The sequence below is a fragment of the Sciurus carolinensis genome, chromosome 3 (assembly GCF_902686445.1).
Source record: "Sciurus carolinensis chromosome 3, mSciCar1.2, whole genome shotgun sequence".
Taxonomy (NCBI): Eukaryota; Metazoa; Chordata; class Mammalia; order Rodentia; family Sciuridae; genus Sciurus; species Sciurus carolinensis.
This window is the reverse complement of record NC_062215.1, coordinates 18,009,431-18,034,095: the sequence shown is the minus strand read 5'-3', so window position 1 is coordinate 18,034,095 and position 24,665 is coordinate 18,009,431. Positions and strand designations below refer to the sequence as shown.

General features: G+C 56.8%; 1 protein-coding gene across 12 annotated transcripts; it reads left to right on the top strand.

The window, feature by feature from the left end:
• The first annotated feature begins 769 nt into the window (after positions 1-769).
• Fmnl1 (formin like 1) lies at positions 770-24,665 on the top strand. Of its 12 annotated transcripts, none has more exons than XM_047546307.1 (28): positions 770-1,200; positions 9,265-9,348; positions 11,087-11,200; positions 11,774-11,847; positions 12,165-12,248; positions 12,468-12,695; positions 12,974-12,991; positions 14,286-14,394; positions 14,993-15,069; positions 15,270-15,363; positions 16,245-16,319; positions 16,593-16,703; positions 17,887-18,036; positions 18,582-18,683; positions 18,836-19,091; positions 19,334-19,630; positions 19,811-19,935; positions 20,523-20,725; positions 21,156-21,390; positions 21,527-21,595; positions 22,159-22,239; positions 22,314-22,443; positions 22,600-22,763; positions 23,017-23,118; positions 23,259-23,354; positions 23,616-23,736; positions 23,884-23,983; positions 24,220-24,665. In XM_047546307.1, exons 1-27 carry the CDS (start codon positions 1,072-1,074, stop codon positions 23,973-23,975), a joined length of 3,420 nt encoding a protein of 1,139 aa, XP_047402263.1. In that variant the 5' UTR covers positions 770-1,071; the 3' UTR covers positions 23,976-23,983; positions 24,220-24,665. The 12 variants fall into 12 exon arrangements, with proteins under 12 accessions (XP_047402263.1, XP_047402274.1, XP_047402264.1 ...); XM_047546318.1 differs by having other exon boundaries at positions 772-1,200; positions 11,087-11,170; positions 12,567-12,695; XM_047546317.1 differs by having other exon boundaries at positions 774-1,200; positions 12,567-12,695.

The window sequence follows — 24,665 nt, the reverse complement described above, 5'->3', positions numbered from 1 at the left end:
AGCCTGGCAGCTGTCTTAGCCCTCCGTTCCTCAACCCCTGCTTTTCTTTGGCACTGTCTTGATGGTCCCCAGTTTCTCCAGCCTGCCCTTTTCCATGGATTCCTCCATTCTAAAACCACTGGGGATGCCCGCACAGGCACACCGTCGGTAGAAGTGGGACAGGTGGTGAGGGTCTCCACTGCCGTGGGTCGGTGCCCCCACCCTGTTTGGAAGCTTCTGTTTCCGAATGGTTCCTCTGGTCCTCAGCTGATATCTGGACTAACAGAAGAGGACAGACACAGAAGTGGGGGGCCTGGAAGGGGGTTCCCACTTTCTCGGTTGGGGACCCAAGAGGGGAGCGCATCCCCTGATCCCCAACGCCGCACCACTACGGATCCCTAATCCGCGCTCGCATTTGTTGACAACCTTCCACTCCGTGGTCTGCCCTCTCCAGCCCCAGGCCACGATCCACCTCACTCGGCCGGGGCCAATCCCCCGCTCCCGGCGAGCCAAGAGATGCGGTTCTAGGACCCGGAGGCGCCGCCGAGCGCGCCGCCGCCTCGGCCTCGCCTTGGTCGCCTGCGGCTCGGGCAGGTGAAGCGACGCCCGCTGCCGCCTCCGTGGCAGGTGGAGCGGCCCGCAGCCCCCTCCCCGCCGCGCCATGGCTGTGGAGGACCCCCGGCCGGCGCCCGGTGCCCGCCCCCTCCCTCCAGCCCGCCCCCCTGGGGCTGGGTGCGCGGCGGCGGCGGCGGCGGCGGACTGCGGTTTGCGCGCACCGGGAGCGACAGCAGAAGTTCGAAAATCGCCGAGGGGGGAGCCCGCGCCGCAGCTTCCTGCCCCCGGCCCAGCCCTCTGGCCCCGGCGGCCTGCAGCCTGACTTCCTCCCCCCACCCTGCAGCTCGCTGCCGCGCTCCCTCGGACGGGGCCGCCCCGATGGGACGCCGCGCCCCGGCCCCTGCGAGCCGCTGAGCCAGCTCCCGCGTCGCCGAGAGCCGCTGACCCTCGCCACCGGGTCCGGGAGCCCCGTCCCGTTCCCCTGGAAAGCTGGATTTCCGAGGCTGGAGGCGCCTGGCTGGCTGGGTGGGGACCACCATGGGCAACGCGGCCGGCAGCGCAGAGCAGCCCGCGGGCCCCGCTGCGCCGTCCCCGAAGCAGCCCGCTGCCCCCAAGCAGCCGATGCCGGCGGCTGGGGAGCTGGAGGAGAGGTTCACCCGGGTGCTGGTGAGTATGACCCGCTGCGCGCGGGGCGCGGGCGAGGGGCGGCAGGGACTCGGCACGCGTCCCCGCCCCCGGGGATTCAGGTGCCGCTTGGAGATCCCCCTCCCAGCGGCTGCCCCCTCCAGGGATGGCAGTGACAGTGGTTTCTTTCAGAGTGACTTAGCACTCCCCCCAAAACTTTCTTCTGCAGTCGCCTAGTCTCTCTTCCTGAGACAACCCTCCTGCTCCTCGGTCTAAAGGTCTTTAAAATGTCCTGTGAGGAAGATGGGAGCGCAACGCAAGGGGGCCCCAGGCACTCCCTTCACTACTGCACGCAGGCCCAGCCACTGGGTGCGGGTCTCCAGCATCTGCCCTTCTGTGTCTCGGGGTCAAAGATGGAAGGGGTTACAAATTTAACCTCCTGGAAACCGCAGACCTAGCGCAAGTGTTTGGTCCTGGTGTGTTCGGGTGCCCGGGCTGCTGAGAGTGGGTTGTCAGATCGTGCAGAGGGGGTGTCTGTGTTTCTCACTCCCCCATATGCCCCGGCAGGCTGCCTGCAGCTCCTCATCTTGGGCATCCCCTCCGAACTACTGAAAGGAGTACATTAGGAAGGGCGGGGTCAGGATGGGTTGGCCACTGATTCGGGGTGGAGCAAAAGTCAGAAGCCCCCTTCCACTGTCACCTGACAGGGGAATTGGTGTGGGGACGCTGGAGTCTAGGCCACTGGGGAGGGACTCATCCATTCAGGCTGAGCCTGGAGAGGTCAAAATGTTTGGTTCGGTGGGGACTCCAAAGCAGCCAGGGGTCCTTAAGACTGGTGGGCAGAAGTAGGGAAGGGGAAGGGCACTTGTTCTCACTTCCCCCTCCCTACCTCAGTCCTCTTCTCTGCTCCTTTCTCTAATTGCCTGATGGCCTGTCTGCTGTCAACCTTCCCTTGCTGGATACTTTGTGACAGGAGAATAAGGCTGGGCTGTTTTCCAGAGGCACTTCCTAGTCTGAGCAGGCTGGCACTGAAGGTCTGAGGGTGGGCGCCCAAGGCAGGCACCAGGAGCAGAGTAGTGCTGGCTCAGTCTTTGTCCCAACCACATCCTAGACATCATTCCTCTCTGTCCAGTCATTAGGCCCTACTTGCTAGATCCTCTGCAGGGCTAGATCCCTCCTAAGGGTCCCTGAGAGTCACATGCTGCCCCTTCCGGGAGAAGGTTAGGAGGGATCTGGAGGAACTCTGGGCTGGAGTGGGGTCTATCCTTTTGAAGCCGCCTTGCCTGATAGGGGAGGAAGAGGGACTTTAACGGACACCACACACCACGCTACTCCCCATCTCCACAGAACAAGGCAAAGCTAAGCCGAGCTTAGCATATGGGGGAAGGGCATGTAAAGAGAGACAATCTCTGGGTCCATCTGGGGAACCTGAATTAGTGGTGAATCCCTGGACTCCCACCAGCCTGATAGTGGGGGAATGAGTCTGCCTTTCCCTCCAAGTGTTTGTCTGTAGCTGGGGGTGGGGCAGGCTTCAGGGGTGAGGCCCAGGCCCCAAGCTGCTCTCTGTTATGCACACTAATAGGGAGGAGCCATGTGAGTGAATAATTCAGACCAATGGAAAACCCAAAAGTCAAGTGGTGATGTTCTGAGGACTTGATTGCCCTGCTTAGATTTGTGACTGTAATTGACTGGTTGAGTCTGACATGAAATGTCACTGAATACCAACCCCCCCTCCGCACCCCCCCCCGTTGGCCCCCAGACCCACTGCCAGTACCAGGGTATTGGGGTGGGGGAGGCCCAGACATGGATCTCAGGGGGAATCCTGGTGAAGAAATGGGTGATGGCTGGGGAGAAACCTAGGGCAACAACACCCACTGGGGGCCCCACTCTTCCCTGATCCCCAGGAACCTTGGCATGTTTACACCTTCTTCTTGGGTATGTTCAACCCATGCCTTGTCTTCTAACCCAAACTCAGGTCACTTAGCTAAGAATCTCGTTCTTCTACCAACAGGGACATGAACCACAACCTGGGGTAACAGCTTTGACCTCTGCCTGCAATGCCCAGGGAGGAGGATTTAGGTGAACCCATGGGTCTGGCATTTATTGTTTGAGAGTGGCTCTTCATCTGACCGCCATCCCTGGGACCAGAGCTGAGTCCTGTCCTTAGTTGATGTTCAAGAGAAAAAACTTCGATTGCTGGGGGCCACCAACCTCAGGGATCTTGATTGGAGATGACACCTTACTTTCAGATCTAATCACATGGCCCCAGGGAACCTCTTTGTTTTGCTTCAGCTTGGCCCCTTGTCTTATCCCTGGTGGGTAGTAAGAGCCCAGCAGCCCCAAACATTTCCTCCTCTCTTGGTGGTGGGACTCCCAGATGACAGGTATTCCCACCAAGGCCCACAGCCAGGTAGGGGGTACAAGGAGGCTTTTTCCCATGCAAGGGTGAAAGGAGGGGCGTGACCTTTCCAAGAAGGCTGTGTGAGAGAGGGGTGCCCCTGCTTAAAATGGGGGTGGGGAGAGTGCAGGTTGAGCCAGGGTTTCTGGCTGCTGCCTTAGCAACCGTGGAGGAGCGATGGCTGCCCAGCCACATGGGCATGCTGCGATGGTGGGAACACCAGCCAGCCAGGCTCCCAGCTCTCGCCTCTCCTACGCCCAAACCCAAGGCTGGGTGTCTTCCAGCCCTCATGCCTTCTTCTGTGAGGCATGTAGGGTGACAGATCTGGATGACAAGTCGTCCTTTTCAGGCCTGCCGGAAGTGGCATGTATACAGGACACCCCTGATCTGCCTGGGCAAAGAGGAGCCTGTGGTGTTGGGGCAAAGGGATAAGAGGAGCCTGGATGACGTCCCAAGGCTGAGAGTGATGCTGGCATCCAAGAGGGGACTGAGCTATTTGGAGAGGAATTTGCCCCTTGAGGGCCTATCACCTGGGGTGCTCTGACTTGTGCCCAGGGACATGGTCACCTGATCAGGTAGCGGGGCAATGAAGACAGCTGCAGGTAGGGTGTGGTCCCTGGGAGTCCTGCCTCCAGATTAGCCCTTTTCCCTCTGGGGCTGATAGTAAAGAGCAGGAGTGGATGTCTCCATTCTGACTGAGGTGTGCACCCTTGACCAGCTCCCTCCTGGGGGTGGGCAGATGAAGTCCGGGGACATGTAGCTCAGGCCCTGTGCTTCCAACCTCTGGGGTATCTTCCACAGATCTTAATGAGGTGTGGCCCTCCGGTCAGATTTTGGGCTGGGCAGAGACTGTGGGTGACATTCCCAGGCAGGGCTGGCACATGCTGACCCTGGAAACCCAGGGATGTGGTGGGCATGATTCACAGTGACATCTGGAGCCATTGGCAAAGAGCTGGGTGAGATGGGCAGGAACAGGTGAGGCTGTTCTTGGTACCACCTCTGCATTTTTTTTTTTTTTCCAGAATTCTAGGAGGTGGCTTAGATTTCTCTGCCATTGAGGAAGCAGGGGTTACTCAGGAGAAAGGCAGCGAAGGTTCCTGGGTACTGGGGTCATGAAATTTAGGGCTGAATTTTTTCTTTACTCCTTACTACCTGCGTGACCTTGGACAAGTTACTTAACGTCTGTAAGCTTCAATTTTCCTTATAATAATCCACCTCCTAGAATTATTGAGGGAATTAAATAAAGTGCTCAGCACCACGCCTGGCATGGAGCAAGCGTTAATAAATGCTCTCCACGGTGAGGAAGTGAAGCCTGGTCTCCATCTTGGGGCCCTTCTCTGTGAAAAAGCCCAGACCTTGCCTTTCCCCTGTCCCATCTCCCTTGCCAAGAGCACCCATGGCTGCCATGCATTCCTGAGGCACCCCCAGATCTCTAGCCATCACAGGCCAGGCTGCCTGCTTGTCATTAAGCAGGTCAGCAACAGGGAGGCCTATACTGAAAAACTGCCTGGTGGCCGGAAACCACGAGAGGGAGGCTACCTCTCCTGGAGGGTGGGGCAGCGGTGGTGCTAACGGTAGCACTGTGCACATGGGGAGGGGGTGGGGAGGCCTGCACTTCCCCTGACAGAGGGTGCGCTGGGGGGGGGGTTCCCCAGTGAGTAAGAGCTCAGTGTGGGTAACAACAGGAAGTGCAGGGTGCTGGGTGGCAGGAAGTGCTGCTGGCTGTTCCTGGTTTCTCCGATGGGGGGACCAGGGCTGCGCTGTCTTCGGAAGACCCCTGGGGCCAGGACCTACACTTCTCTTTGCCCCCACTGCTCTTTCTTCAGAGGAAACCAGATTTCTTTTTTTTTTTTTTTTTTTTTTTTTGGGTGCTGGGGATCGAACCCAGGGCCTTGTGCTTGTACGGCAAGCACTCTACCGACTGAGCTATCTCCCTAGCCCCGAAACCAGATTTCTTAACCAGCCTGTCTTCTAGGTCACCTTGGGCGAACCATTGAGTTTCTTTGTGCCTCGGTTTCCCGTTTGCAAAATGGGGATGCTAATCTTGTCTGCTTTGCAGGCTTGTTGCTGAGGTCTAAGTGAGTTAATAGACGTAAAGCACTTAAGATGGCACCTGGCCCAGAGGAAGTGTTTCGGGAGTATTATTACTGTCACCGCCATCATGGCTGTTGTTATTTTTCTGCCGGCCTGGGTTATGTGAGCAGGGTCTGGTGTCCGGGCTCTCGCCTTCCTTGCTTTTATACCTGCGCTGGGGACCCCTGAGCTCAGGTGGGGGAAGCTATTAGCTTTGGGGGTTTTTAGCACCTAATGCAGGGCAGGCCCATGGCCTCCTCTAAGCCTGGGATTCTCATAAGAGCTCCAAAATGTCTATGCTGGGATTTTTAAGGAGTAGATGCTATTGATTTTTTCTGGAGATGCTCTGAGAGCTTGAAAGTCAAAGTAGAGAGGTGATGGGATAGATGGGGACTGGGAGCTGGGGACAGGCCCAGTTTCTGGGCCCACTGGACTGAGGAACCCCTGTGGAACTGGCCTGACACTGGGATTTGTGGGTGTCCAAGGTCAGGGGCATCCTGAGGTTTAGAGGGCAGAGGTGCTGGGAGGCTCTTGGGTTGAGATGCAGACTGTGCTCAAATTGAAAGCAAAACTGTAGGGTGTGGTCAGTGTCCAGATGTGGCCAGAGCCCTTCAGTCTCCTGGGACAATCCTTTAGAAGTCAACACCCGGCAGTGGGGCGGTGCCGAAGCGGGGAGGCTCCAAGCTTGAGCCTGCAGAGGCTGGTCTTGGGTGAGCAGAGGCGAGGTGCTCTCTGGTAGGCGGTAGGGACACGGAGGGAGGACAGTGGTCCCCATACGTTCTCATAGGAAGATTCAGCTCCTTTTCTTAACCACACTTCCAGAGATAAATCCCATCTCCCTCCTCAGCAGACCCAGGGCACTAGGGTGGCAGAAAAGGGGCTGAGGGCCAGCTCATGCTTGACCAAGCCTCTTGGAGACAGGCCTGTCTTTTCTGTATGTATCCACACTTCTATTCACACTACCATGCCCCATCTTGGGGTCATCTGTGGGCTCCCTGAACCCTGTGCCCCCACATGTGCAAGATGCCTCTCCTCGTCTTGGGTCGCTGAAGAACATTATTACATTGAACCAGAACTTTGCACAAGCAGTCCCAGGAGCTCTGTGTGGTGGGAGTGTGCCTATTTTATGGAGGCAGGAGCTGAGGCTCAAGGAGGCCAAGAAGCTGTTGGGCTGGGTCTCTTGAATGAAGCTCCATTTCCTCCACACCACAGCTGCCCCCGTTCTGTCCTCCTGTCTGGTGGCAGGTGTGCCCCTTGCACACACACCTGGGCTGCCTGTCCCTTCCTATCCTACTTGAGCAACGCCAGCCTTCTTCTTGTCCCCCAGCCTCCATCCCACAGTGCCATCTCCTTTACTCAGGACCCGGGTCTGGGGCTCTGTTCCTCTTTTCAGGGTGGCCTCACCTCACCCCAAATGAGTGGCATCTGCTGGCCCCTCTCCCACCCTGGGTACCCGTCTCCTGGGTGGGCACCATCACAGCCGGGGAGCAGCTGCTAATTAGTGCTCAGCGCTGTCAGAGCTATTTCTGATTTCTGAGCCTAAATTTAGCACGTCTGGCAGGCTGGCACGTGGGCCTGGGGCTGAGGAGGCCCAGGTGGGGAAGGAGCAAAGGGGCGCCCTGCCCTCCGCCAAAGTGGGGACAGGTGTGCCGGGCCCCAGCCGAGGCCTCCCCTCCCCAGTAGTAACCCTGGGCTGCCCTTGGGGAGGAGACCAGCGCCCTGGCTCAGTCTTTCTGACTCCTCTCTTCCTGGCGTCCTGACCTTGGGCAGGTCACACCACTGATCTGTGCTTGCACCTGTGAGGTGGGCATAATGGCGCCAATGGTGGTGAAGAAGGTAGAAGACCATTGGCAGCATGCAGGGCGCTGAGCAGTACCTGGCACTGTGCACACTCCCGTGAAGCTGCTGGAGTTGAGATTATGACTGGAACTGTCACTGGGCCATTTCAGAGCCAAACAGGTCTCAAGGGCAGGTGAGGGCTCAGGTCCCATGTCAGAAAGTGGCCATCCCCGCTAAGGCTCAGATGTTGGTGCTCAGCCACCTACCCCTGCATCTCCCTCTTTTGTGCTGGCCACTGCTCCAGTCACCCCTGCTTCCTCCTTTCCCCTCAGCCCTCATCCCTGTCCCACCCGGAGTGGGGTGGATCTGGCTCAGAGGGAGACAGAGAGCAAGAATGGCCTGGCAAGCGCCCCCAGCAGAGTAGGCCCCTCCCCCCAGCTCGAAAGTCCCTTCCATAGTGGTCTCTTTGGATGCAGCACAGCTGTCCTAGGCCCTGGCCTGCTGGCAGGGAGGACAGCATTTGGGACTGTGGCAGATTCCTCAGTCCAGGCTCACTTTCGAAATGGGGGACAGGGATGACGTACCCCACCCCAGCTGACTGGGAGTCTGGTGGGTGGGCAGTTTCACCTCTCAAGTGGGGCCTCCGCCGGAAAGGTTAGGCAACCAGGGCTGAGAACACCCAGCTTCCTGTTATCTGAGGATAACTCAAGGCAGTGATTTTTGGGGTGAAGTCTGGCCAGAGCCCCAGACTTAGGCCCAGTGCCCAAGAGAGGAAGCTGGCTGAGGAGCCTTGTGTGGGTGTGGTCCCTACTCTGCTCCAGCTGTGACCTCTCCTCAGAACCCTGTGACTGAGAGTGTGTAGCCCGAACCACCAGAGCTAGGGACAGGAGCCTGGTATACTCTGGGGCTCTCTGGGGGCTCCCACACCACCAGTGGAGACCCTGGCTAAACTGGAAACTCCATGAGGGCAAGAACTGTCTTTTGGCATCTGACTCATAGGCCCTCAACAAACCTGGGGTTTTCCCTGTTGGGGTGAACTGACCTTATCTTCTGAATCTATTAGGGAGACTCACCAAGTCCTGGGGTCCAGGGAGCCCCTGGGTTGATTCCACAGCCCTGGGCTGAACTCTACACTTACCCCGTGGTGACAGAGACACTGTGGCTAAGAAAGAGGAGCCACACAGAGTTCTGCTGACCTTTCTTAGCTCCTGAGGGGAGTCCCAGCCTGGGCCACCAGCATCACAGACCCAGTGTGCTAGCTGTTCCGCCCAGTTCCTGTGGCTGAGTGACCATCCCTGCTCAAATCCCCCCACCTCTGCAGCCATGACACACCTGCCTGGAACTCCCAGCCTGGCTGACATGGCTGCCCTCAGCTCCCTTCCTTCTTGGAGGGGAAGAGGGAGGCACTGAGAGGGCAGAGGCTTTGGAGGCATAGGTGCTCTGGGCCAAGTCTTTGCACATGTCCACAGCCACACCAAAGCCTGGTTGGAGATGGCTCTCCTGTTAGCTTCCCACCTGGCTGGGAGGAGAGATGGATGCCCACTTATTACAGATGGGGAAACGAGAGTCCAGAGGTGTCTGAGGCCCCCAGGGAATGCATACATCTGCCTCATGCCAGCTGTGTCAGGGGGCTGTGGTGAGCCCACAGACTTGGATTCAAATACTGGGTCCCTTCATGTTGTTGGGCCCTGGGGAAGGTGCTCCACCTCTCTGGGCCTTGGCTTTCTCAATACTGTTTGTCTTTCAGTTGAAAGGATGACATACCTTCCAGTAGGTTCCCTGAAAATACCCGTCCTCCCCTTCCCCATCATTTAGGGGCCCCAGGCTCAGGGATCTTATTTTTTTCCTCCTCCCAGAACTGCATGAACTTACCCCCAGACAAGGTCCAGCTGCTGAGCCAGTATGACAACGAGAAGAAGTGGGAGCTCATCTGTGACCAGGTGGGTGTCAGGATGGCTCTGCCACCCTTTTCTCCTGTCACTGGGGCATCCTGTCCTGAGCAGGCTGATGCTGGGAAGAGACAGGTACTACTATACTGCCCCTGGGGCCAAGACCTACCTAGAGGCTGGGTTGGCATCTGGGGAGGGTGCTGGGGGTCTCTGTAGGACCCCAAATCTCCCTTCCTTTGACACCAGCCTCCTTGGAGACCTTGTGAGTCATGAGCAAGGCTGGGCTTTCCTGAGGAGCTGGCAGGAGCTGGGCCAGGGCATTGGCCAGGCAACTGGGCTGGTTCACCATCCTCCTGCTGAGCTTCCTGAGCAGTCTCTCTCTCTCTCTCTCTCTCTCTCTCTCTCTTTCTCTCTCTTTCTCTCTCTCTCTTTTTATTGTTACTGGGTATTGAACCCAAGGGCACTTAATCACTGAGCCCTCAGCCCTTTTTTATATTTTATTTAGAGACAGGGTCTCTCTGAGTTGCTTAGAGCTTCACTAAGTTGCTGAGGCTCTGAACTTGTGATCCTCCTGCCTCAGCCTCCCCAGCTGCTGGGATTACAGGCATATGCCACCAAGCCTGGCCTTGAGAAGCCTCTCTTGACCCTCCCAACCTACTTGGGCTGGGGAAGGGAGGTGTCAACCCTGGGTCTTACATCTTTGTTGAGCCCACTGGATGGGGCAGGAAAGGGCAGGAATCTCTGTCTTCCCTTTCCTTCACATTTAGAGGAGATATAGTCAAGTAGCCAGTTCAGACCTGGGTCCCTCAGAGCTTGGTCCAGGCCCTGGGCTTGCCACCTTCACGGCCCTCTGGGTTGCTGTTGTCAGGAGGGACCCCCTCCTAGTTCTGGGGTAGGGCAGGGCTTGGTTGCTGGGGGATCCTATAAGGTGGAGGCAGGAGCAGGGTGCCAGCTGAGGCTGTGGAGGCTGGGCATGGGGATCTGGGGAGCCAGGGCCTCTCCCGGGGCTGGCAGAGCCTCCTTCTAATGGCCTGGGTTGGGATGAGCTGGCTAGGCAGCCATCTAGGGTAAGACTGGGCTTTGGGCAGAGGGTGGAGGCCACTGGAAGCTCTGGAGCTGTGTGTGAGTATGCGCATGTGTGTGTGGGGTCCTGCTGAAGGGGCTTGGCCTTGCACCTCAGAGGTCGGGCTCAAAGGCTGGAGAAGTAGAGGGTTGCTGGGGGTGGCTGGGCACATCCAAGGGGTCTGGGATGGGAGGGATGGGAGTCCTCTGGGTGGGGGCCTTTGCATGGTCCCTGCTTTTGTGTGAACCTCCCCGCTACCCCGGGGCTGGGGTGGCTGAGTTAGGAGTTGCTTTGTGGAACACAGGAGAGGAGTCCCCACACAGGCACCTATAACACAGGTGAATAGGATGTCTGGGGGCAGAGTCCTGAGGGGGGGGCCTCAGCCTGCCAGGGACCTACCCCCCTGCCTATACGCCCAGCTCTAGTCCAGGGAGGGCAGGGAGCGGTCAGACTGAATCCCCCCAGGGCCAGGCTGACTGCAGGATTGACCCTCAGCATTCTACCTGGAAACCCCGGTGGTTACAATAGGACTGTGGCCTCCCAAGGCAGGAGGGGCAGGCTAGGCCTGGGCTGGATTGTTTGGGTTTGTGCCATTGGTACTTCAGAGGCATCTTAAGACAGCCTGAAGCCCCAGGTTGGAGCTGAGAAAGGGATCCTGGGACCAGGACAGGTCATTTGTCCTGGGGCAGCTCTGACTAGCTCCCTGTACCCCATCCATCTCCTCAGGAGCGGTTTCAAGTCAAGAACCCCCCTGCAGCTTATATCCAGAAACTGAAGAGCTACCTGGATACCGGTGGGGTCAGCCGAAAGGTAGCAGCTGATTGGATGTCCAACCTGGGGGTATATGTCTCCCCTTTTATTCTCTCCCTTTCCCTCTGCACCATCCAGACTCTGGGAGGCTGGCACAGCCATGCGAATCAACTTTTCTGTGGGTTCGTGTCAGTGCATGTGTGTATGTGTGTGTGTGTGTACCCCATGTATCCATGCATGGGTGTGTGAGCACCCTGTGTCTATGTCCCCAGTGTGCTTTGAATGGATGTGCATGAGTGTGTGGAGCCAGGATGTGCATGTTTAAATGTGTATGTGCCCAGTGTGCTTGTGTAGGAATGTGTGTGTGTGTGTGTGTGTGTGTGTGTGTGCGTGCGTGCACACTGTATGTCTATAGGGAGGGGGTGTGTGTGTATTCTGTGTCTGTGTGTAGCTTGTGTGCACCCTGTGCACCTGGGCTTGGGAAGTGCACGCATCCGTGAGTGTCTGTTCGGCTGGGCTGTGTGTGGAGGTGGTGGGGAGGTGGAGTGTGAAAGGCCCTGCGTGGAGGCTGGGGGAGGGTGGGCGTGCTGGCTGTTGTCTCAGGGCTTGATGACCTGAGGGCTTGATGGGGGAACCACCCCCTCCCTTGTTCTTGGCTCACAGTTCAAGAGGCGAGTTCAGGAGTCCACACAAGTACTGCGGGAGCTGGAGACCTCCCTGAGGACAAACCACATTGGGTGAGCAAGGGCCTCAGTCCTCCCCTCTGGGCCTATGAAAGCTTCCCCTTGCCCTCCCTGTCCCCTTCATAGGACTGTGCCTATGGACCACCTCCTGGTGGGTGTCCAGCAACCTCTCCTCCGCTCCTGCCCATCCTCAGTCAGCACCTTGCATGACCCTCCTGAGCCCCCAGCAGCCCTTGGCCTCACTGGGTCTCCTGAGGTTGGGTGTGTTGGTGTCTTCCTGGGACATTCCATCCAGGGGCCCTTGCTGTGCCTGCCCTGCAGCTGAGGCAGGGCACTTCCTGGCTGGGACTCAGGGAGCCTGTGCCCTGCAGGTGGGTGCAGGAGTTTCTCAACGAGGAGAACCGCGGCCTGGATGTGCTCCTGGAGTACCTGGCCTTTGCCCAGTGCTCTGTCACGTAAGCACCTTCTCCAGCCCTCATGCCACTCCTCTTGATCCATGGTCCCTGGGCCTTGGCCCATGCCTCTGGCCAGTTCCATGCTGCACAGCCCCTGGGGCCCTGTACTTGCCCCACACACTCCTTCCTGAAGCCATGCCCTGTCCAAGGAGGGATGTTCCCTCACTTCCCACTGTGCTCAGCGCAGAGCCAAGAACACAGCCTCCTGCTCTTGCCCAGTCTCTCCTGCAGGTCTGGCCCACCCGGCAGTTTCCTCCATCCCCTTCTTAAGTGTCCCCTGCAGTGCTGGCCTCCAAGCCCCTTGCATCGTATCTCCAGGTATGACATGGAAAGCACAGATAATGGCACCGCCACCTCAGAGAAGAGCAAGCCCCTGGAGCAGTCGGTGGAAGATCTTACCAAGGGGCCGCCCTCATCAGTGCCCAAAAGTCGCCACCTGACCATCAAGTATGTGGTCCCCAAGACAGGGTGGCAGGAGAATGAAGAATTTACCCCCACGCTGCCATATCTAGACAGCGCCACACAGGGCCCTGGGGGTTGGTGGGAGGGGTAGCCAAACACGGGGAACCAGAGTCAGGGCCTCACACAGCACTCAGGACACTAATATATTAAGGAGCCTTCAGGGGTGAGCACCTGGGTGGGTCAGGGATAAGGAGGGGGTTTCTGGGTGGTGGGACCTTTCTTGTACCCATCTAACCCCCTGTTTTCTCCCATGCGGCCTCCAGGTGCCCCCCTTCTCCCCGGTACGTAGCCACCTGGGGGGCCGGTGCTTGCCTGGCCAGCTCCCTGGAGGGTGGGTGGGTTGGATGGGGCATTAGTTGACATCCTTGGGATCAGCTACTGTGGTAGGTCTCCTTATCTGAATATAGGGCATTCTGCTGGGAGGTGGGAAGAGGAAGGAGATGACCCTGGAGCATCACGTGGAACCCAGCTTCCAAGTTTGGGTCTAGGGAACCAATTGCATACTAACCCCCAAATTCTCACAATGTTTCTCTGTTCATTCATTCACATATTCATTCAACAAACATTTTAAAGCACTTACTATGTATTAGGTATGTGGCAAGTACACACAGGCCAGATCATCCTCCTTTGGGGGCCCACAATCTAGTGGGGGAACAATCCAATGTGACACGTTGTCACAGAGATGACTGGGAACTTCAAAAAGGGAGGCGGCCACTCCCTGGGGCATCAGGAAGGCCTCTCAGAAGAGGTGATGCTGGAACTACGCCTTACAGATGGACAGGACTGTATAGGCAACAGTGGGGTCAAGGAAGGGCAGTTTGGGGAGAAGGAACAGCAAAGACAGGCATATTTGTGTAATGACGTAAAAGAGTGATGTAGCAAGTGGAGGCGAGGACTTGGACGCAGGTGCGGCCTCTCAGTGTTGCTGGAAATGTGATGGAATTATCAAGAGGACTGACGTGGAAGTCTCGGTTGGCAGTTCTGCAAAAATGAAAACATCACACTTTTTTTTTTTGGCCAGGAATAATTGAGCACGCACATGTAGTCCTTACTAGGTGCCAGGAGCTGTTCTGAGCTCTTTTCATAGTCCCAGCAACCCTGTCAAGAAGGTGCTATTATTGCCATACCTATTTTATGACTGAGGAAAGCGAGGTACAGGGAGATTAAGTAACTTGCCTAGTAAGTGGTGACCTGGAATGTTCTTGAACCACAGCCATCTGCATTCACAATCTGCCTCTCAAGATGGAAGATGAGCCCAAGTGGCTACGAGCGCCACCTTGTGGAGAGTCTTCTCATAGCTGTTTCCATGCCTAAGCTCCCCACCCGACAACACAGTAGCCCTTCTTAATGCTAAGTCCCCATAAGGGTCTTTGCTTCCTCAATCCACCCTCCCCAGCTAAGGACTAAGGAGGCCCACCTGCCCTCAGCTGGCCTCCTTGGTCAGGTAGATGGGAAGCTATGACCTAAGGTTCCAATATGCCCTCTCTTATTCCAGGGGTCATCTTACTGGTAGGGGGAGCAGGAAGCTGGGGCTCTCAGGGCTCTGACCTCTGTTGTCTTCTGCAACCCACTCAGGCTGACCCCTGCCCACAGCAGGAAGGCCCTGCGGAATTCCCGGATCGTCAGTCAAAAAGATGATGTCCACGTCTGCATCATGTGCCTGCGTGCCATCATGAACTACCAGGTTGGCTGGTGGCCATGGGACTAGGGGACCCGGGGAGCTGGGCCTGTCTTTACTGGGGGTTGTGCAAATTGCTGAGATTTGGGGACCAAATATCCTTCTCTCTGCTCCCTGCCACCCTAAGGAACCCTGGGGATCTGGGCTGGTACAGGATCTTGAAGCTGATGAGTTTTGAGGGGATGTCACATTTTTGCTGCCCCCTTATCAGGTCTCCTTAAGTGCCCCTGAACACGACTGAGGCATGGATGTGCCTCACACGGGGGCCAAGTAGAATGGGACAGTGAGGTCTGTGGAGAGAGCAGCCTTTGGCTGTGCTGTTTGGAGGAACAGCACCGTGGGTGAAGTTTGTCTCCCTTATGCTGTCAGCCTTTAAAGACTTGCCATGTCCAAGGTGGCTGTCACTGGCTTTTGAGAAGATGAGCTAATTTAAAAGAGGGACAGTTTTAGGGTTTGGCTGCTGCTGAAGAGGTGTGGTTGGATATGAAGAAGAACTTTCTATGTTGAGGGCATTAGGGATCAGAGCAGTATGGCACCAAATATGCAGGAGGTGCTGCAGTCCTGGGGGCCTTCCTGGAGGCGCTGACCCCTCTTCTCTCCCCAGTCTGGCTTTAGCCTTGTTATGAACCACCCAGCCTGTGTGAATGAGATCGCTCTGAGCCTCAACAACAAGAACCCCAGGTAAGGTCCACGTCCCTAATCTGTCTCCACATGCAGATTCTTCTGCTTAACCCCTTGTGCACTCTGTCCCCCAATTCTCAGGACTGCTGCCCAGACTCATCCCACCATCAAGGCCCCTGTCCTCTGCTAGCCCGGCCATGCCCGCCCTTGCTGTGGGCACTGCTGGTTCCTGAGAGACAGCCTGCCTCTTCTCTCCCCAGAACCAAGGCTCTGGTGCTGGAGCTGCTTGCGGCTGTGTGCCTGGTGCGGGGGGGACATGACATCATCCTGGCAGCCTTTGACAATTTCAAGGAGGTACTGGAGCCCCTGTCCAAACACACACTTGCCCCAGTGGTGTTGCTTAGAGTCCCGTGGTTGGCAGTTGTGGTCTCTGGTGGGGCAGCTGAGGATACTGGGGAGGCATCTGGGGAAGCCAGAGGACAATCTGGAATGAGGAAGTTCTGCAAGGAAGGTAGAGTCAGGAAGGGGTACTGCCTGATGGTGACAGGGACAACTATAGGGATTGCTAAGCCTCTGACTCTCAGCCTTAGCAGGTCCACCTGGTCTTGATCCTGACATCTTGGGGTTGCCCACGCTGGCCGACAGGCTTGCCAGAACGGTTGTGTGAGAACACAGTGCATGAAGCTGGATATGTTCACTCATTCCTTTAAGGAATGTTCACTGAGGGCCTACTATGAACCAGGCAGGAATGGGACCTTGGGATGTATCAGTAAGCAAAAGAAACAAAAAAGCAGGGGAAGACACATAATAAACAATGTAATAAGTAAGAAAATTACACAGTGTGTTAGGAAATGACAAATGTTGTGGGGTAAAAAGGACACTGGGGGGAGGGGGAACTGGTTGCAGGGTGGTCAGGGGAGCCTCATTGACAGGGTAAGACTGGAGCAAAGCTGTGAGGGAGGTGAGGGCTGGGCATGCTCATTGTTGAGGCAGCTGGAACAGCAAGTGCAAAGGTCCTGAGGTGGAGATGTGCCCATGTGCATGACCAGAGCAGTCAGTGGAAAGGAGGAGCTCTGGGAGGAGGCTGAGAGAGAAGTGGCGTTTGGAGCAGAAGTCTGACATGGCCTGACTTAGATGTAACTGATGAGGACCTGTACAGACATGAGAGTGGCAGCCAAAGATGGCGTAGGAGATGTGCTACTGGGTTCTCAGTGAGCACCATTCTCCCTACCCAGGTATGCGGGGAGCAGCACCGCTTTGAAAAGCTCATGGACTATTTCCGGAACGAGGACAGCAACATCGACTTCATGGTGAGCTTGAGGGGCTGGCTGGGGCCCAGGCCAGGCTGGGTTCAGGGAGCAGCTAAGGCCTGGGTGGCTAGGCTCTGGGCTGTGCCCCCTCCCGTGGGGGAGGGGTGGGTGTTGAGGGAGGAGGGCTCAACTGGGGACATGGAGGTGACAACACTGTGTTAGTGGAGTGAGTACTGTGGAGAGGGAGGGAGACTTGGGGGTTAATGGGATTTGGAAGGCACCGAGCACCCCCTACCTAGAGGATCACAGACTCCCTCTTCTCCTGGCACCCAGGTAGCCTGCATGCAGTTCATCAACATCGTGGTGCATTCTGTGGAGAACATGAACTTCCGTGTCTTCTTGCAATATGAGTTCACTCATCTGGGTCTGGACCTGTACTTGGAGGTGAGCCCTGCACTCCTTCCGCCTTCCCCTGACACAACCACCAACCAATATAGATTATGGCCAGGTGGTTGGCAGATCTGGGTTCAGATCCTGGCTCTGCCACTTCCTAGTCATGTGATCTTGGATAGGTCTGTTCCTCTCTCTGAGTCTCAGTTTTCCCATCTGTCAAACAAGAAAATCATAGAAATAATAATGACTTTAATGTGTGCAACAATGCCTGGCACGGGATAGGCACCCTGTCCAGCAGCTATTGTGGCAGATGCTGGAATAGGTGCCAGTGGCCCTGGGTCTGGTTCTGGGAGTACCAGCTCAGATAGGCACTCTCACTTCAGGACATAATAGGGAGCCCATAGATAGTAGGCAGGAGGTGGGAATGGCTCGTGCTGAAGGTGGGTCCTGGGAAGGTGGGTGGAGGTCTTGGGGCTTCTTGGTCCAGACTAAGCAGAGAAACTGCAGCTTCTGCCCAGGTTCCTTTGGGAGGTTGCTGGAGGAGTAGGGCCTTTGAGATTCGATTTTTGAGAGCCAAGATTGACAAAGGTGAAGAGCAGCCTCAACTTGTGTATCCTTACAGTGGAATAATATATTCAGCCAGAACAAAGGAACAAAGTACTGACATGTTACGTGGATGAGCCTTAAAAACATCACCTTAGATAAACGAAGCCAGACCCAAAAGGCTACATATGTGATTCTTTACATGAAATGTCTAGGATGAATAAATCCACACAGACAGAAAGTAAATGAATGGTTTCTAGGGGCTGGGGAGGAGAGAATAGGGAGTGACTGTTAACGGGTATAGGATTTTTTTTTAAGGGGAAGGGTGATGAAAATGTTCTGGAGGGCTGGGGAGATAGCTCAGTCGGTAGAGTGCCCGCCTCGCAAGCACAAGGCCCTGGGTTCAATCCCCAGCACCGCAAAAAAAAAAAAAAAAAAAAAAAAAAAAAAAAAAAAAAAAAAAAGGAAAATGTTCTGGAATTAGAAGTGGTGATGGTTACACAACCTTGTAAATGTACTGAAAACTATTGAAGTGTATACTTCGAGATGGTGAATTTTATCATATGCAAATGATGTATCAATAAAAAAAAATAAAGAAAAAAAGGAGGCCCCTTCCTCTGGGTCCCAGTGGTGGTGGATGGTCAGAAAGACATGCCCCGGGCCTCACCCTGCTCATTCTATCTGGGGACAGAGACTTCGGCTCACGGAAAGTGACAAGCTGCAGGTGCAGATTCAGGCTTATCTGGACAACATTTTTGATGTGGGTGCGCTGTTGGAGGACACTGAGACCAAGAATGCTGTGCTGGAGCACATGGAGGAGCTGCAGGAGCAGGTGTCGCTGGTGAGAGCTGGTCCTGAACCCAGCCCAGCACATAGTAAGCGTACAGAACGCGTGTGTCTGTCGCAGGGTTCTTGGGCCCAAGGGCATCAGGCACTGAAGGGCAAGCTCGGTTCTAGATGTGAATTGGAGGCGGCTGTCTGCCTAGCCCCTGAGTTTGGCCTGAATCCAAATCCTGAGTCTTTTGGGTGTCTTTCTCAATGAGCATTCAGTGAGCTCCTACACGGTGTGGGATTTATGTGAAAGGCAGGCGCCTCCTCCACAGATGCTCAGACCCCAAACTTCGACTTGGATGAACTGGGTGCCTGGGGCCCCTCCCTTCTCAGTCTCCTCCTTCCCACTCATCTTCCTCATCGGGGGTGACTTAGTTTCCCCTCCTCTTACTGGGGTTCAAGTACCAGGCTCGGCCCACCCTTGGCACGCTGGGCTGAGCGAATCTGGGAGCCTCCCCCAGCCTCCAAGGCAGGCTTGCCTGATGCCGCCCCCTCACCGGCGGTGCCAGTGCTGCCTGGCCGCGGGTGGTAGCTCACCATGTGCCGGTGCTACAGCTGACAGAGCGACTTCGGGACGCGGAGAACGAATCCATGGCCAAGATTGCTGAACTGGAAAAGCAGCTAAGCCAGGCCCGCAAGGAACTGGAGACCCTGCGGGTGAGGCAGGGGGTGTGGGTTGGGGTGGGCTCCTAAGAACAGGCTAGCCGGGGCTTCTGGACTGGACATCTCTTCCCTACCGGGGGAAAGGATGGGGGCTCTGTGCCACGGAGCCTGCCGGTGGGCACTGACCCCTTCCCTGGGACTTGCAGGAGCGCTTCAGCGAGTCAACCCCCATGGGCGTCTCCAAAAGTCCCCCGGAGCCTGAGAAAGTGCCTCTTCCCAACCCGGCACGGCGGCCCTCCGCCCTAGAGCTGAAGGTCGAGGAGCTGGAAGAAAAGGGGTTAATCCGAATCCTGAGGGGGCCGGGGGATGCCGTCTCCATTGAGATCATCCCAGTCGCTGTGGCAACCCCGAGCGGCGGTGATGCTCCGACTCCGGGGTTGCCCTGCGGCTCCTCCAGCCCAGGTGTGCGGGAGCTTCAAGCTGGGACAGGGTGCGGCGGTGCGGGGGGAACCAGGGTCTGGAAGGGAAACCAAGGGCCAGGTGGGGAGAGGCGGCAGAGGGAGGTTTGGGTCGTGGGTGTGGCTCAGGTAGGAGTAGGTGGGTGGAAATGGGCCCTGTGGGCTTGCGCGGGGCAGGGAGGAGGAGACAGACCACCTCGCCCGGAAGTTGACTCGCTCCCCCCGCCCCGCCCTCGCCGGGTTCAGTTCTCCCACCTGCAGCAGACTCGGTTTCTGGAGCAGCACCGCCCCCGCCACCGCCCCCACTGCCTGGCCTCCAGTTCCTGCAGGATGCCCCTCCCTCGACGCCCCCACCGGCCCCGCCCCTCCCGGGTAGCCCGGAGCCCCCGCCCGCGCCGCCGTTGCCAGGAGACCTACCACCCCCACCCCCGCCGCCACCGCCGCCACCTCTCGGCACTGACGGACCAGTGCCACCACCGCCCCCACCGCCTCCCGGAGGTCCCCCTGATGCCCTTGGCGGGCCCGGCCCAGAGATGGGCCTAGGTGAGTGGAGTGGACCTCCTCGAGCCCAAGTCTTGGGGGAGATGGGTAGGGCCCTGTCCTCAGTGTCCTCCAGCACCCTCTGCCCGGGGCCTTCTACTACCTCCTGCCTGCCCTGTCAGGCCCCCGCTGGGCCGGTTGCCTATTGAGCCCCCACTGCTCACCACTCCCTCCCCGTCCTAGGAGTAAAGGCCAAGAAACCCATCCAGACCAAGTTCCGGATGCCACTCTTGAATTGGGTGGCCCTGAAACCCAGTCAGATCACAGGCACCGTGTTCACAGAGCTCAACGATGAGAAAGTGCTGCAGGTGAGTGAACCTGTCTTGCCCTAGTAGGGGCATCAAAGAGGAGGGGGCTTGCCAGGATCAGTTTCACAGAGGAGGTGGAGGCTGGGTAAGCATTAAGCTACACTGCATGAGTGCATTGGTCCAGTGTAGTATACTGACTCCCCTGGAGGCTTTGCCCTCCTTTTACCCTGGAGGCTCTTTTCCTTTCAGGTCCTTTTTTCTACCACTTTCCCACAACCAGGGGCTTAGCCTTCTTGATTCCACTCTCGATGTTCCAAAAGGGCTGTGTTCTGTTGCCTCTTAGTCATTGAGCATTCTGTTCCCTTTGTCTGTAATGCTCTTCCTTTTTCCCTTTTTACTGAGGGCCAGTTCATCCTTTTCATAATGGCCTGAAAGCTGCATCTCCTGGGTTGTGTGGTTCTCTTCTTTCTCAATGTTTATTGTGCTTCTCCTGTATCAGGGCTTATGTCTGTTTGGGTTACTGCTTTGTTTCCCTGCTGGTGTCCTGTCAGGGCTCAACCTTGGTCTATCCTTGAACATAGTGCTCAGCCAGGAGTGTGCCAGACCTTGGCCCCACCCAGCCCCACCTTCTCCCCCTGTACCCTCAGGAGCTGGACATGAGTGACTTTGAGGAACAGTTCAAGACTAAGTCCCAAGGCCCTAGTCTGGACCTCAGTGCTTTCAAGGGCAAGGCAGCTCACAAGGCCCCCAGTAAAGCAACACTCATTGAGGCCAACCGGGCCAAAAACCTGGCCATCACTCTGCGCAAGGGCAATCTGGGAGCGGACCGCATCTGCCAGGCTATTGAGATGTGAGTACCTTGCCCTGGGCTTTTGGGCAGACCAACCCCTCTAGTAGGCTGGAATCACCAGGCAGATCCTAGTAAGAGCCCCAGCTGTGGGACAGAGCCTATAAGCTTCATCGGAACCCTGGATAGGGAACCTTGTTTCCACTCAGGCCAAGAAACCTGAGTCCAGGCCTAGATTGGGACATTCTACTCCTTTCCTGCCTCTTTGGCAGAGGGATTTATAGTACGGCATCTGCCACTGATGAATGATGGGGACCTGGGCTTCCCAACTCCCATTTCCCTTAACTCCTACCTCTTCTCTTGTTCTCTGAAACTGTCAGCAAAGAGTAAATATTTAAGTTCATTTAATCAACCAAAGGAAGGAATGTAGTCTTGTTCTCTGGACTGGTGGATATAGGGTAATGCCCCTTGTCTCCTTTGCTCCCCACTGCAGGTACGACCTGCAGGCTCTTGGCCTGGACTTCTTGGAGCTTTTGACCCGCTTCCTGCCCACGGAGTATGAGCGCAGCCTCATTGCCCGCTTTGAGCGGGAGCAGCGTCCCATGGAGGAGCTGTCGGAAGAGGACCGCTTCATGCTACGCTTCAGCCGCATTCCACGCCTGCCCGAGCGCATGTCCACGCTCACCTTCCTGGGCAACTTCCCGGATACTGCCCAGCTGCTCATGCCGGTGTGGGCGGGGCGGGCAGGGCGGTGTGGCCTGGGCTTGGGGTTGGGGGAGGCATCTCTCAGCCCAGGCTCCATTTGGGAGGGCCTGAGCTCTCGATGAGGGAGCCTCCAACTTATCTCCCCCATCTCACCCCCAGCAACTGAATGCCATCATTGCAGCCTCGATGTCCATCAAGTCCTCTGACAAACTCCGGCAGATCCTGGAGGTGAGAGCCTAGGGCAAGCGGCCCAGAGGCTGAGCCCACTCTGGCCTCTTCTAAGTTATGTGAGAGGGCTCTGCCACGAATGTAATGTCCCCACTTTTCATGTGCATGCTTTGAAAGACACATCTAGATCGGGGTGAAGATCGGTGACAGCAGTCATGTCTTTAACAGGGTACTGTTAATGCCAGAGGGCTCAGCCCCTCTGGGCATTGCTGTGTGAGTGGCAGAGCTACCACGCCTGCTCAGTGACTGTCCCAGGAGGGAACCAGTAGTAATGGTTGCCGAAAGGGTGGCAAACCCACAACCTAGAAGGGGATAGTAGCAACCAATTTTGGGGTGAACCAACAGAGGACAAAATTGGGTATGCTTCTGTGTTAACCATGCACGCATGTGAGATGTGCTTACACGCAAGTACATGTGTCATGGAGAGAGGGGTCCATTCAGGAGTGTGATGGGGCTGTGTGTGCAGGGCTCGCTTCTTGCCACTATCTCTCTTGTGAAATATTTACTTAAGGGGCTTCCCCAGCCCTGGCACTCTGTTGAGTCTCTTCCCCTGCCTCTCCCAGATTGTCCTGGCCTTTGGTAACTACATGAATAGCAGCAAGCGTGGGGCAGCCTACGGTTTCCGGCTCCAGAGTCTGGATGTGGTGAGGTGGAGGGTCTGGCCTGGGGGATTGGGGGCTGGCTGGTGGCCTGTGGCTTACAACAGGTTTTTGTGCAGCTGTTGGAGATGAAGTCGACTGACCGAAAGCAGACGCTGCTGCACTACCTGGTGAAGGTCATTGCTGAGAAGTACCCACAACTCACTGGCTTCCACAGTGACTTGCACTTCCTGGACAAGGCAGGCTCAGGTATAGAGCAGCCAGGGCCCTGAGCAGGCAGGGGCTTAGTCCCAAGGCCACTGGGCTGATATGAGTTGGGTAAAAGCAAGGGGACTGCAAGACGTAATGGGTGAGAATGCTGCCTCCCTGAGTCCTTGAGTTCATGCTGCCCCACCTCCCACCCAGTGTCCCTGGACAGTGTCCTGGGGGATGTGCGCTCCCTGCAGCGAGGCCTGGAGTTAACACAGCGGGAGTTTGTGCGGCAGGATGACTGCATGGTGCTCAAGGAGTTCCTGAGGGCCAACTCGCCCACCATGGACAAGCTACTGGCAGACAGCAAGACTGCTCAGGTGGGCTGGGGCTGGGGCTGGCCTGGCTTGGAGCCAGGGAAGCTAGGTTGGGGAAATGAAGGAGTCCTTGCCATTGGAGCACTAGGTGGGGGGAGGGGTGTGGCCACAGCTGGGACCCCTTGGGGATAAAATAGGAGTGAGGTGCCACCCTGCCTGGAGGAGCAGATGAAGTGGCCAATGTCCTAAGGTGGTGCGGAGCAGCGTCAGGCTCTAAGGGGTCCATGCGGGCAGGGCTGATGGGCTGTGCCCACAGGAGGCCTATGAGTCTGTGGTGGAGTACTTCGGAGAAAACCCCAAGACCACATCCCCCTCCATGTTCTTTTCCCTCTTCAGCCGTTTCACCAAGGCCTACAAGGTACGTGTGTTGGGTGGGTGGGCTGGGTACCCTGTAGCCTTTCTGCATGGACAGTGGGAGGGGCAGGGGCTGCTTCTCTCTCCCGTGGGACAGGGCAGGAATGAGGACTGCCCTCACTGAGAACTGCCTCCACCCCTCAGAAAGCTGAGCAAGAGGTGGAACAGTGGAAGAAAGAAGCAGCTGCCCAGGAGGCAGGTGCCGACACCTCAGGCAGAGGGGAACCCCCAGCACCCAAGGTATGCAACTGCCACTGAGCCTGGTATTGGGATGCAGGGATGCAAGGTATCCTTACACCCTCTGGCCCCATCCCATCCCTCATTGTTAGGGACAGACCCTGTACAAAGACAAAGACAGTGCCCTAGGAGCCAGGGATGGGAGTGGGTTCCTTTTGCTCCCGTCAGCTGTCCCTGCTGTGAGGCACTAGGCAGATTTTGTAGAATTGAGCAGGGTGTGGGGTGGAGGGATCCTGGAATTGGAGCTATATACATCCTCTCCAGTCTCCACCCAAGGCCCGAAGACAACAGATGGACCTCATCTCTGAGCTGAAACGGAAGCAGCAGAAGGAGCCACTCATCTATGAGAGTGACCGTGATGGGGCCATTGAAGACATTATCACAGGTGAGGGCTTGGCCAGGTGTCTGTTTGGTCCTTCTAAGCTTTCTTTGTCGGGACCCCCTCCAGGGGTCTGGCTACCTCACTGCCTCTTGCTACCTTTTCTGTTTTTCTTTCCTTTTTCCTTTCCCTTCCCCACCCCCCACCCCTCAGTGCTCAAGACAGTGCCCTTCACCGCCCGCACTGGCAAGCGGACATCCCGGCTCCTCTGTGAGGCCAGCCTGGGAGAGGAGATGCCCCTCTAGCCCCCCAGGTACCTGTCCCATCGCTGCTGCCAGCTCTGGGACCCTTGTGGGCACTGTCACTCTCCTGGGCCAGTGCATGACTGGAATGTATTTCGGGGCAGGTGGGAGGTCTGGCAAATGTAAACAGCGCCCCTTCCCTAAGCACACAACCTGGGTTCTTTAGAAGAGTGAGCCTGTACCTGGGAGCACGGTACCAGTTCTGGGCAGACTCCTGAAGGGCTAACGTATCTCCTTTGGTTGCCAGATCTGCGGAACCAGCCCTACATCCGCGCAGACACAGGCCGTCGCAGTGCTCGTCGGCGCCCTCCAGGACCCCCCCTGCAGGTCACCTCTGACCTCTCGCTGTAGCCTATTTCCATAGGTGGATTCTGTAGGGGGTGAGGTTGGGCGCAGGCTGGGGCTCAAGGAAGACGGTCCACTGGGCAGCCCCTCCTGCTGTCCGTTGCCTTGGCCTCGCCTTAAATGGGCCAGTGCGGCCTCCTTCTGCTGAGGAGGGCAGAGTTGCTGGTCTGAACTCCCAAATGCTGATTGCAGCACCCCCCCCCCCCAACCCCCCTATAGCCATACTTAACCTGAGCGGGAGCCTGGCCTGTAACTTATAAAGTGCACCTTGCCCTCCCCCATCAACCCCCAGCCCCAAGGACTCTCCTTGGACCTTATTTTTATACAAGATTAATAAAGATGTTTGCA